The sequence below is a fragment of the Aythya marila genome (assembly GCF_965140915.1).
Source record: "Aythya marila genome assembly, chromosome: 1".
Lineage (NCBI taxonomy): Eukaryota > Metazoa > Chordata > Aves > Anseriformes > Anatidae > Aythya > Aythya marila.
The window spans coordinates 149,394,234-149,406,452 of record NC_139042.1 but is presented as its reverse complement, the minus strand read 5'-3'; the positions used below and the strand labels follow the sequence as shown (position 1 = coordinate 149,406,452).

Genomic DNA, 12,219 nt, shown 5'->3' with positions numbered 1-12,219 from the left:
TCTCAGGGGAGTGTTTCCTAAGGCAACTGATGAGTCATTTGCAACGTTAGGATGACTTGCTATATTTTTGTCTTTAAGAAAAATCCCATACGAGAACTGGCTGGGATTCCAGGACGTTTTGCCAATCTGACCAGATGCCTGAAACAAAGCAAGGAAATACGATCTGCTGTGGCTAAGCCCGCAACTTCAGTCTAAAAGCAAAACGGTGATTTCTGCTTTTCTTACTCAGAAAGTGACTTTTTAGTGCTGTTGTGCTACCATTTTTTCAGTCTAACTATTTTAAAGTGAATTACAAGTTCCCATTTTGCTCTTTCAATTAGTTCCCCTGGAAATTTCTCTCAAATCTTTAATGATATAATCACATTTTTTTCCCCCCTCCCCCATGCAGCCCCCCTCTTCTCCCTCCAAATAATTTCTGCCTTACAGAGTTTGTTCCTCCTTTGAAATCCTTTAAATAAGCATTTTCAAAAGTCTGGAAAAGATCTGTGCCGACTCACTGGTCACAACTGATAAGGATATCCTACAGAAAAGGTAAAATATTAGCAGCATGAAAAAAATAACATCTCTATACATGGTGATACTTCACTAGGCATTGCATGGCAAAAAAAAAAATCTGATATATGACTGGAAGCCACTATCAGCTCTGCCTTCCTATACATAACTCTGAGTTATGCTAACCTTCATTTCCAACAAATGGGTCAGTACACACTTGTTTGTGTTTGTCACATACATCCTTCACACTGCACAGCCATCACTAATTAACAAACTCTGACACGTGCCCATAGCTAGACAAACAGACACACTGAGCGTGTAGACATTCCTTGGGCAGGGAGCCCACAAATCTGAAGAGTGTTCACCCAGACGCACACAAACACAAAAAGGCACTCACTGAAAACTGGTTTGTAAGCTTGCTGTCTTGGTTTTCCCTTCTGCAGCTTGGTGATAAAATCCCTCTATCTCACAAAGGTGTTAGGAAGAGTAACTCGACTGATGTTGACAAAGGGGTTTAAAGATCTGAGTCATTACACAAGAGTTAATAGCAATATTAATGATGGAGAATTCTTGGCCTCTTCTAGCCTGGGGAAAGAACCCAGGAATTCATGTCTGCATGTACACACAGACACACCCGGGAAAAGCGAAAACACAGGCTTGAACACTGGTCACCATCTGCACATCGGAGGAATTTTTCTTCAATACATTATCAAAGCTACAGTCCTGAGGGTACCTAAAGCAACTGAAGTCTTGTAGTTTTTTCCTACAAGTCTGAACAGCCTCAGGAATGTTCATGTAAAATTGTATCTTAAATCAGATAAAAACCTACTAGTTAGACAACACAGACATTTATATAAGCACCTCTATCTTCAGGCAGATCTCTGCTAGAGGTTCACAGCTTTACCAAGGGCCCCAAAACCCAAAGGCAACCGTAACCTCTGGCAGAAACTTGAAAGACTTTTGTCTGCAGGTTCTTACTGCTAGGGGCCTCTCCCTTGTTGGCCCGGGCAATTTGCCACAGACAGAATGACAAAGCAAAAAACACTTTAGCATCATGTGCTGGCTCCCCGTAAAAGTCCATCCATTAACGACAATTATAACAGCCACCGCTGGTGAATCAATGCCTTCCAGAAATCGATCAGCAGATACCATTCCTCAGGCTGAGATTGCTGAACTCCACCTGGGTCAGCGAGCTGCTCTGGACCATTCTGAGATATGCAACACGAGGGGCTATTCTCTTTGCTGGCCGGCATCAGCACTGCCTTCAGCAAACCTGCAGCAGTTTGTGGCTACCTCAGGAGGATCCAGCGAGGCTCCAGCTCTGCACTGTCACTTTTTGGCTTTTGTTAGTCCCAATCCAGGTGGTGGCTGCTGTGTGTCACCTCCCCTACTGCCTGCCAAGTGCTCCTTGATGTGGGGTGAGCTGAGGCACCAAGGCACTGCTTTTGAAGGGGATAAACCTTCTCGGGTCTAAGGCTACTCTCTTCCACCATGCTGTTTTTTCTTCTCCTTCCTGCCTCTATACTCTGTCCACATGCTTGGCACCAGCTCTGGCAGCCAACAGACCCTTACACGAGCTAAACCAATGCACTAACCCAGGAGAAGAGAAAACATGGGCGGGTTTTGACCAGGCTAACCAGGTCCCTCCCCTCACAGGAGGATCCCCCGAGTGACACAGCTGGTACAAGGGAGCCAGTATATCCACACTGACCAGAGCAGAGGAAGAGGAGGCAGCAGGATTTCTCTCATTGGTGCCAGCAAAACTGCTAGATTGGCTCAGCAGGTTGTTAAATCAGCCAAGAAACTGCCTTTCTAGCATTTACCTGAATAAATTTCTGACACAGACCACGCTAGGCCTCACTACCACTTCTCATGCAGATCAAGAAAGAATGAACTGTAGTGTTTTAAACTCATATCCTTACTGGGAGGGAGCTTCCTCATGAACCAAAGTTCATGCTGGTACGGAGGCCTGGCCTCTGAACTTTAGACTTGTGTAACTCCTGGCGGGGGGTGAAGAAAGGCACAGCTGGTTTCAGAAGGCCTTGACCACAGAGGAACCTGACAAGCCCTAGAGAACAGCCCAGACCCGCTTCGTGAGCAAAAATACTCCGGGATAAGAACTGCCTTGTTCTGCTGAAGTGTTCACCAGCCGCACGGGCAGCACGTGGGGCTAAGCAGAAAGCCCAGGCCTTGCAACTGCTCGCAGTGAAGTAGCCTGAGGTGCTTCAAGGCAGAAGTATGTGGTGATTTAGCCGGATTCTGTATGTCACGCAGAGGCCATTATTAACGAGAAGGAACTTCGCAATATTTTTAACAAAATCGTGTAATTAAAAAATAGCTGTCTTCGGTAATGTAGGAGATGCCTCTAATTTTGTAACGCTTATAAAGAGTCATGTGGCTTGCTTTAAAGTCTTATCCCCAGGCAGCTGAGGAATGCAGGATGTTTCATACGACAACGAAGATTTACCTTTTGCTCAAGTTAGCTTTGTAGGTGGAGAAAGTTTCAGCTTTTCCTTCTCCCTGCTCATTTCTGCCCTTTCAGCACAGGTCACTACCTCCCCGCTTGCACAAGCTCAAATATTTGGAAGTGATGGGCAATGAAGCCATTATGTGATCCAGATTACAACAAAAACCCAAACCTTTAAAATATGCATGCCTCCAGCCTGGATCGTGTCACAAATCCACGCTGAGAGGTTGCCCTGCCATCAGCTGAACCAGTGAAACTATGAAGGAAAAAAAACGTGGGGCAGAAGGCAGGAAAGGATGAAAGCCTCTTAAACTGGCTTTACCCCAGAGGAGTCACAATGCACCTGTACTTTCAAGAGATTCAGGATCAGGGGATGAGAAATTAAAAAAATGATAAGTAGAAACTATATTTTGATGAGCCAGTGGTATAAGTTAGACCCTCAACTTATCTCACACGCTTTAATTTTTTACTGTGCCAGAGACACAGAGCAGCCTTACAGCTAGCCAAGAGAAGCAACTGAGCTGGCTGGTGTAGAAATGTCAGGGCTTGCTAAGATAAGGACTGCGTGTGCTGTGCTCTAGTGATCCTGGCCAAAAACCACCGTTACCTTTGACAGGGTAAACCAGCAGCCCTGTGGCGATTTTCATTCCTTCCAAGAGCTGATTCAGCACCTGGGTGCCCCGTCAGAGGAAGTTTAAAGATAGCTTAGAGGTACATCTGCCTCCCCACCTGTACACTGCCAAAGTCTGATCCCACACTAAGTCACTAACATGAAGACAAACCATCCTGACATCATTTATACACACAGAATTCAGCGCCCACTGACGAGCACTGTTAATCAGAAGCGAGCACTGAGTGAGTGACTGCTACTACTGAAGGCTGGTATATGCGAGCCCTGAATCCTGCTGCCTACACGCAGGACCAGGATATATGCTACACCCTAGTACTAGCACCTCTAGCCTTCTCTCTGAAATTGGCTGCTTGTCCTTAAAGATGGGTAAAACACCATGTGTCATCATCACTGCACAGAAATTACACTGCTAGATAAGATCTTTGTTTTTCCTAAATGTCAAATATCAACGCGTCAAAACCCAGAAGTTTAAGAAAACTGCCTCCTTCAGCTTTCCCACCTACACGCACCAGCAGAGGAGTGGCCAGCAGGTGGAGGGAGGGGATCGTAACCCCCCCCCCCCCGAGCTCCTGTCTGGAGCACTGCATACATGCCTGGGGCCCCCAGCACCAGAAGGATGGGGGGCTGTTAGAGCAGGTCCAGAGGAGAGACACAAGCTGAGAGAGCTGGAGAAAAGAGGGCTCTGGGGAGACCTCATTGCAACCTTTAGCATTTAAAGTGGGCTTATAAAAAAGATGGAAAGCAACTTTTTACAAGGGCAGATAGTGATAGGACAAGGGAGAGTGGTTTTAAACTAAAGAGGGAAGATTAAGATTAGAGGTTAAGAGAAAATTTTTCACTCAGAGGGTGGTGAGGCACTGGCATAGGCTGCCCAGGGAAGCTGTGGATGCCCCATACCTGGAACTGTTCAAGACCAGGTCGGTGAGGCCCTGAGCAACCTGATCTAGTGGGTGGCATCTCTGCCCATGGCAGGCTTCCCTCCTTTTCTCCCTGGATCACAGGTCTGTTCTGTTATCTGCCAGCTTCCCACGCGTGCATTCTTCACATAGCACAAAGCAGCACCATATGTGGAAGCCTAGAAAACAGCAGTGACTTGACATATTGCTGAAATGCCCCAAAGGTGTTTACGTGTTCGCACTGGTTCTCATAGGAAACATCTCTCCAGAAAGCAGATGCACAGGTTTTCTTGGCTTTAAGAGGACCTTGGCTTTATGCTCTCTCCATGTCCCACTAGTAAATCCTTAATCCCACTGGTGTGAGTTACTTCATTGAGTAATTACAGTTTTCCTTGCAATTACTGGCTATCGATATAAAAGAGTAGATCCAAGCCAGCCCTAACATCCCCAAAAGACTGTGATGTGTAACCTGGCCCTCTGAAGTCCTTTTCAACACTCATTGCCCTAAACTTACTGAATTCAAGAGCAAAGGTGAACCAGGAATTTCGGACATAGTTGGATTCTCACTCCCTGTTGAAACCAAAACCCATCAAGCTTCAAGACTTACAAATAAAAGAGCAAAGCATATTCTCCTAAGAAACGTGAAGTTTTCTGTACTTTTTTATGGTATCTATATCTATATAGTATGCTGTCGCAAAGCGCTTTAGTTTGAATTGTATTCTTCCTAATCCACTTTTTACACCTACGAGCATAAGACTTCTTCCATTTAAATAAAGCATAGCTTGATGGAGAGCAACATCAAGACATAACGTGGAATAACACAACTTTGCACTTGGTTGAAACACAGCTACATTAACAGAAAGTGGGGGGCTCTATTTTAGCACAGATTTCTGTTAACGAAGAATCTAGTCCATAGTGTTACCCCAAAACACCTATGTCCTTCATGAAAGCATAAATTCCTTTTTATCACAACTATCTGGGCAGAAAAAAAGGCATTTAAAAGCATTTTCGTAAGTGGAAAAAACATGTAGATACGAATTTTCTTCTGAGTGCTTTTCAACTTAAGTTCTAAGCAATAGGAGAAAAAAATGTAATTATCCCCAGCAAATTAAATGCAATTAACCTAAGAACAAGATAGGAAATGATGGAACGCTTCATAGCTCTGTTTTCTCAAAGAACAATAGAAGTGTGCTCAGAACTTTTAAACAAACCTCTACCTAGCAAAGCAAGAATTACAAAACCAAGACAAGACAAAGATAGATCTTGACAGAGGAATGATGAATGCTGCAGCACACAAAAGACGTTTTCGTGACTTCTCTCTGAGGGTCGGATTCAAAGCTCTCGATGCCCCTTCAAAAGCTCTTGCTTGAATGAAGGCCCTAAGTGATGAGATTCTCTCCTTTCAGCTCAGTTTTCTAATGAGCATCTGGGGACCAACTGAGCAAATTCCTTCAGTCTGCTTTTGACTCAGGATGGGTCAACCTTGTATCATGAGCAGACTGCGAGGCACCAACTTTGCATCCAAGAACGAGAAGAGTTGCTAATGTAATGCAAGCAGCTCAACACCAAAATATCTCCTACTCTGCCTGCACACAACCAGGCACTGCAGGCCATTCTCTGTCCCATCCTGACAGTGTGCAAAAGAGCTTCTGAAAATGACCTCAGGTCCTAGCAAAAGAAGCAACTCCTACTTTCAGTCACTTCTTTTCCTTCTATTTTTCTAAGTGTCCATGCAGCAGTGCCACCAAGTCCAACTGTAATGTGACAAAGTATTTTGCTTTACTGATTTCAGCAGGGACAGCATCATGCTCCATGGCTTGTGACGAAAAGCCTTGAGACACGTTTTTGCCATAAAAATTAGGGAACTTGACAGCCCACTCCAAGAAGATCCAGGTTTTCACACAGACTTCCCTAATAGCTCTCACACCACCAAAGCCTTTGGCAGTGTAAGACCACTGATTGCTACTTATCTTAGAAAGTCTTCTTATGTAACTGTTTACAGTAAACCATATAGGATTTAGTGAGGTTGCTCTAATTAGCATTAATAGGGATGTTTCTGTGAGCATAACATCACATGCTAACCTCAAATATTTCTAGAGCATCTACAGTATAAACTATTGGCTGAAACAGAACCAGCTGCGTACATTAACCAGAGGTAAACTTCAGACTCTCTCTTCCTTAGTAAAAAGGCAAGTAACGCTAAATGAGTTAGGTATCTTTGAACAATTCCACCTTTCATTTTATTCCATGTTATTTCACTGTGAGCTAAATTAAATAGGTTATGAAAAACCCAGGATAAACCTTCTCTGGCTTTGGAACTTTAGTAAAACTTCTAACATCCCATATAAATTACATGCAGCCTTCATGGAAATCATCACCTGAGAGCACCAGTAACTTTTAACATGCAGCTTTGCCTATTCCCACCAAAAATCCCAGCTGCTTTTGGATTTACCCTTAGTAGTCTAATGCGTTGAGTAATCCAAATCAAAACAAAGGAAGCTGATTTCTGGTATGACTACCTGTAGGTGTATCATTCTCGCTGTGCTCACCCTTCATTTGGGATGACCTGCAAAAGCTGAGCTTCCTGATTTTTTTTTTTTTCTGGAAATTCCTGTGGCCGCTACAGACTGTGATTAATACTCTGCTGCTAGAGGAGGAAGTACCACCAGCCACACTTTAACAAGTATGGCACCTGAGGCACTGGGAGGTGAAACTCAGCAGGGTGAGTACTCAGCAGGGCTGGGAACAGGATCTCCTGGTAGTCTGCCATTCATTAGACCTTACCGCCACCAGCCATGCCTTTACTGTTTCTACCACAGTTAAAACCATTTATCCAGCTCCATACATCTCTTTGTAATTAGGGTTGTGTTTGAGTCATACAAAACATCAAAAAATGGAGGGAAACATCCCACCCAGAATCATTCTTTTTGCCAAACAAGTCAATATTAAAAGTGAGCAAGGTTAAAGGAAACACAAAGGTTTTGCAGATGATCTCCCACAACATGCAAAAAGTTTAAAGCAGTTATTAATCTGTGAAGTGAATTTGGGTTCTTTGCTTGGATGCCTGACATATTTGTTTTTAATCTGAGCAGGGTTTTTAATAGGAGGAAAGAAGCACTTGTTTTTAACCCAGAGTAACCAACTTTTCTTGTCCTTGAAAAACAGAAGAACTTGGGTGGAACAATTTATTCCTGCTTGTAGCAGCACAGCGAGCAATGACATTGCATTTCTACGAGCTGAACAGAACAGCACAACCCAGCAGATCCTTGCCCTCAAACCTCTCCTGCTACGTACCTGCTGCAACCCACCACCAACCTGCCGCATGCAGATTCCAACAAAGGTCTGACTGGAAAAGGTTGTGCAGGATGGGTGGAAAACAACAAACAGCTCACATTCATGCAGTGAGAAACAACGCACAGGAGCGTGCTTGCTTTGTGTCAGGCTGTGCAAACAGTGGTGGAGTTAAGGAAGTAGAGAGCTTCCTTACTGCCACAGTGGGAACGCAGTGCCAGAACACGCGGGAGACAGCGGTGCCAAACGATGCCTTCTTTGAGCAAAACAGGCAAGTTTGCTACTGCAGAAGATGAAGTAAGAAGATATCTCAGTTTACTCCTTGAAATTTTACAACATTCTTAAAAGCTCAGGACTACGCTAGAATAGGCTCCTACTGTTTTCTATCCCACGCCAAGTAATAGCACCAAGGGAAGAAAAGGACATGCACCATTAGAAGGGAGACAAAATCTTATCTGCAGACACTACTTTAAAGATTCTAATTGCAGGAGATACAAATACAAAAGGAAGAAGCACACAGTAAAAAAAAAAAAAAGGTATGCAAATAAAAGTGCTTGGTAGATAGAGTTGGAGCAGCCAACAAAAACAGGGGTCACACGGGGTTTAACACAGATAAGTCTGACTACGGCAGTACAAGGCATGGAGAGTACAAACAGCAATGACAATAAGCTGAGGAGAGCAACTGCTGTGAGCTTTTTTAGAAGAAAAACAGAAAGTAAGCCAAGCTGGAGATGAGGAAAGAGAGAAAACATCAGGTACGGCTTGGCAAGTCAAAGGACGGCTTTTCCAGGAAGACGTGCAACATGACACCGCGTTCAGAAAGGAGGTTATTGAAAAGTATGAATGAGGAAAACAAGATCTGAAAAAGAATTTCTCAGGAAATACCCAAGTCCAGGTGCTACGGAATGGAAGGCAGCTGCACTAGAATAGAATGGTTTCGTTGGAAGGGACCTACAGAGACCATAAAGTCCAACTCCCTGGCCACTTCAGGGCTAATCAAAAGTTAAAGCATATTATTGTGGGCGTTGTCCAAATGCCTCTTGAACACTGACCACCTCGCTAAGAAGCCTGCTCCAGTGTTTGACCACCCTCACAGTTACGAGATTTGTCCCAATGTCCAGGCTGAACCTCCTCTGGTGTAGCTTTATGCCACTGCTGTGCGTCCATTCAACAGGCAGATAGCAAAATACAGGAGGCATCAAAGACAGAGCTTTCTCAGGAGACAGCAGGTGTAAAGTTCACTCACTTTAAATCAATGAAAAAAAGGAGAATAAGTTATCAATCCAACCTACTGAATTAAGCCATAGTGCATTATTTCATCTGGTACTTGGTTTGCTTTCAGCAAGCACAGCCGAACAGACAGTAAGACATCCTACCAAGGGATGTCCAAGATAGGCTTAATGAAGGAACAGCCTTCAGACAGGAACAAGCCACCGCTTCTCTCCAAAAAAGTCTTGGAAACAGAGAAACCATATTAATGGCCTTGGAATAAAGAGGACCAGTACAGTACATTGTGAGGGGCAAGCACTGCTCCCAGTCACAGTGGAAATCAAGGGGGTGCCATACTGGTGAAAAAGGGGAGAAGGAAGAGCATGGGCAACCATGGTGTCACCTCCAGGAGCCAAGTCTGCTCCACAAAGGGTGCGATGACACATTTGTTATTGTTACACCTGAGCAGTTCACAGGCAAATTATATGGTCAAACATTTGCAGGAAATACTACAGAAATAATTTTTTAAAAATTGGGGCCTCATTACTCACATGTTCACCACACGTGAATGTCGGTGCAACTCAATAACCACCAGTGCTGTTAGCCCAGCGCAGAGCTAGGACCTCTCATATTAGCACCAGAAACAAGCAGCAACGATTTGAACAATACTTTGTTAATTTACTTGCTAGAATCCAACCCAAATCCCATTCCAAGTCCACTAGACCTTTCCAGGTCCACCGGGGTATGTGCTGTGTCCCAAGTGCCCTGTCCTGAAAGGAGCTGGGCAACTTCAGTTTGACTTGTGCGTAAGTTGAACTGAAAACACAGCCACTCAAAATTCATCTAGCATGAGGATCTGGGCTGGGGGGGAAAACAGCACTTGAGGAGTCCTGCAGGAACAAACAGTACATTTCAGTATATTTTTATAAGGCAAAAGCTGCAAGTCAGGATATCTCAATTCTGAGATGTGAAACTTGACCATCAGTTTTGGTATTTCTCATGATTCCTTCTTTGCAATAATGTGTCGGTTTAATAACACACTAAAAACCCTAACCTGTGTGAAGACAAATTAACAAGAAGTCAGGAAAAGCATTATCTTCTGAGTTATTTCCAATTTTCATACCTTAACACCCACAAAGTGCGTCATAAATACTGCTTATTTGAAATGAAACTGGTAAAGTAAACTAAATACTATTTGAGGATTGTAGGATAACCATCTTAAAAGCACAAGCTAAGGACAAGAGAATGTTTTAAATAGCTATGGTACACAAAACATATATACACATTTTATCTTAGAATTTTTACTTTTTCCTACAATAGCCATCATTCTCCTTGCCAGTTTCTCTCATTACTGGCTTACTACTTTTTGGTTTTGTCAAACACCATTTTAGGTCTTTCAGTGCATTCAAAACTCTGAGTTTATTATTCCCATTGCTAAAATGGTGGAAAGGTGGGAAAAGATCCAGAAGGTAATTAAGAAATTCTTAAAGCTAGGAATGACCCAATTTCTTCCTCCTGCTACTGAAAGGAGGCACAAGTTTAAATGCACCTTGTCTGAGAGATGTACGTAGAGGTAAAAATAAATAAATCAATCAAAACCAACCCACTCCCTGGTATGACTAACTATAGAAAGTTAATTTAAGATAGTCCCTGTTTCAGAGGCATTTAAACAATGAGTAACTAGCTTATTTGAATTATGTTTCAGTTTTCAAGTAAATTACACGTCACTATTTGCATTTCAGTAATTATTTGTTTTTAATCTTCTTATTTAACCTCTTTTAACACCACCCACAACTCCCCTCTTCTCTTGTCCTTGATGGATATTGAAATATTTGACTTGTTTCTTCATTGGGCTCAACAGAATAATCCACTCGTATGTGACCATCCCAGAAGCAAAGCTGCCTAGATGCTGAAATATAAAGCTTAACATCAGAGTTTAAAGCAACTTTACTACAGAATTAAGACACTCCCAGCATTGTGGAAAGGGTAGCAGGGAATAGTAACGTCTTATACTGAAAAACCAAGATACAGCAGAGTGTATAAATTGAAGCCCAAACAATATGTTCTTTTAAGTCAGGTTAGCCCAAATGACTCAGATTCACAAGGCTGCAATAGCTGGTTACGATGCAGGCTTCCTTTCTGAGGTTGTGTCAGCAGATACACGGTTGTCCAGAGGAACTGGGTTGGGTATAACTAAACAGATATTTATTCTGCCTCAAACTCTGTGCTACCATACCTGTATCTGGTTTAAAGCTAAATTGGGCATTTCTACTCTTAATAGGAACATGGTAATGGCAGCATTAGGTGAGGGACCTTCCCTAATGGGGTGAGTGCTGTGGGTTACCCTGAGTGCTCTCAGGGAGCTGCATCACCCTGGAAGCACAGGGACAACTGGATGCTTTTGACAAATGCTTGAAAATGATCTTTTCTTCAGTCTTGTGTGTTAAGGTAGAAGACCATCCAGTGTTTCCAGTGCCATGCCTTTCTGTTTGTACAACAGAAAGTTACTAAGCAATACGCGGCCACAACGATAAGCCCATTTCGAGACTTTTAAAGGGTTATAAACCTCATTCGTGTCCTCGCCAGCTCCTGCCTCGCACAGCCCCTCGCTGCACAGCCACCTCCGCTCTTCGCCACGCCACCGGCGATTCCCATTCCGCAAAACAACCCTTGAAACGCGTTACCTGAAAGCTGCCAAGGCGCTTTCGTTCCAGTGCTCTTCAAACACCGAAGATGTAACTCGGGCTTTCCAGGCAGACCCCTTTCCCTGGCACTCGGCAGAGCCGAAAACACCCCTCGAGCAGCCACGCTTTCACTCCGGCGGGCTGCTTTTTCCCCGCTGGCTGCCCCCAAGCTCAACCGCAACCCCCCGGCGATTCGGCCACGACCCCCGGCGGCTGCCCCTTACCTGCCGGGCGCCTCCCCTGCGGGCAGCCCTCGGGCGCCTGCCGCACCGCCTGCCCCTTCCTCAGGGCGCCCCCCATGCCGCGCCTCGGCCCCCGGCCCGGCTCCAGCGCGATGGCGCCGGGCTTAGACCCAGCCCCGGGCCTGGCGCGACCCCTGGCGGTGCCCAGGCGGAGCCGGGCCGGGGCCTGGCCGATGTTAGGAGGGAGCTGCAGGTGTTTGAGAAGTGTTTTTGTGGCAATTCATGTCCCTAACTGGAAGAGAAGCACCGAGTGGGATGGGGCTGAGCGCCCCGCTCCCCTCGGGGATCCGGGAGGTCCTTGTCTTAA

The 12,219-nt window shown here is 44.6% G+C and overlaps 1 protein-coding gene across 3 annotated transcripts in view; it reads right to left on the bottom strand.

The window, feature by feature from the left end:
• TXNRD1 (thioredoxin reductase 1) overlaps nt 1-11,969 on the bottom strand; it is a 37,202-nt gene extending 25,233 nt beyond the window's left edge. The window contains exon 1 of one of the 3 annotated variants that reach the window (XM_082765613.1): nt 11,895-11,969. Coding sequence is in view for 1 of the 3 variants with exons in the window: in XM_082765614.1 (XP_082621740.1) it covers nt 1,642-1,699 (58 nt within the window). In the remaining 2 variants the exon portion in view is untranslated. Of the gene's footprint in view, nt 1-889; nt 1,283-1,641; nt 1,872-11,894 lie in introns of those variants that run through there. The other 2 variants (XM_082765614.1, XM_082765615.1) reach the window with 2 other exon arrangements.
• Between the last annotated feature and the right edge of the window lie 250 nt (nt 11,970-12,219).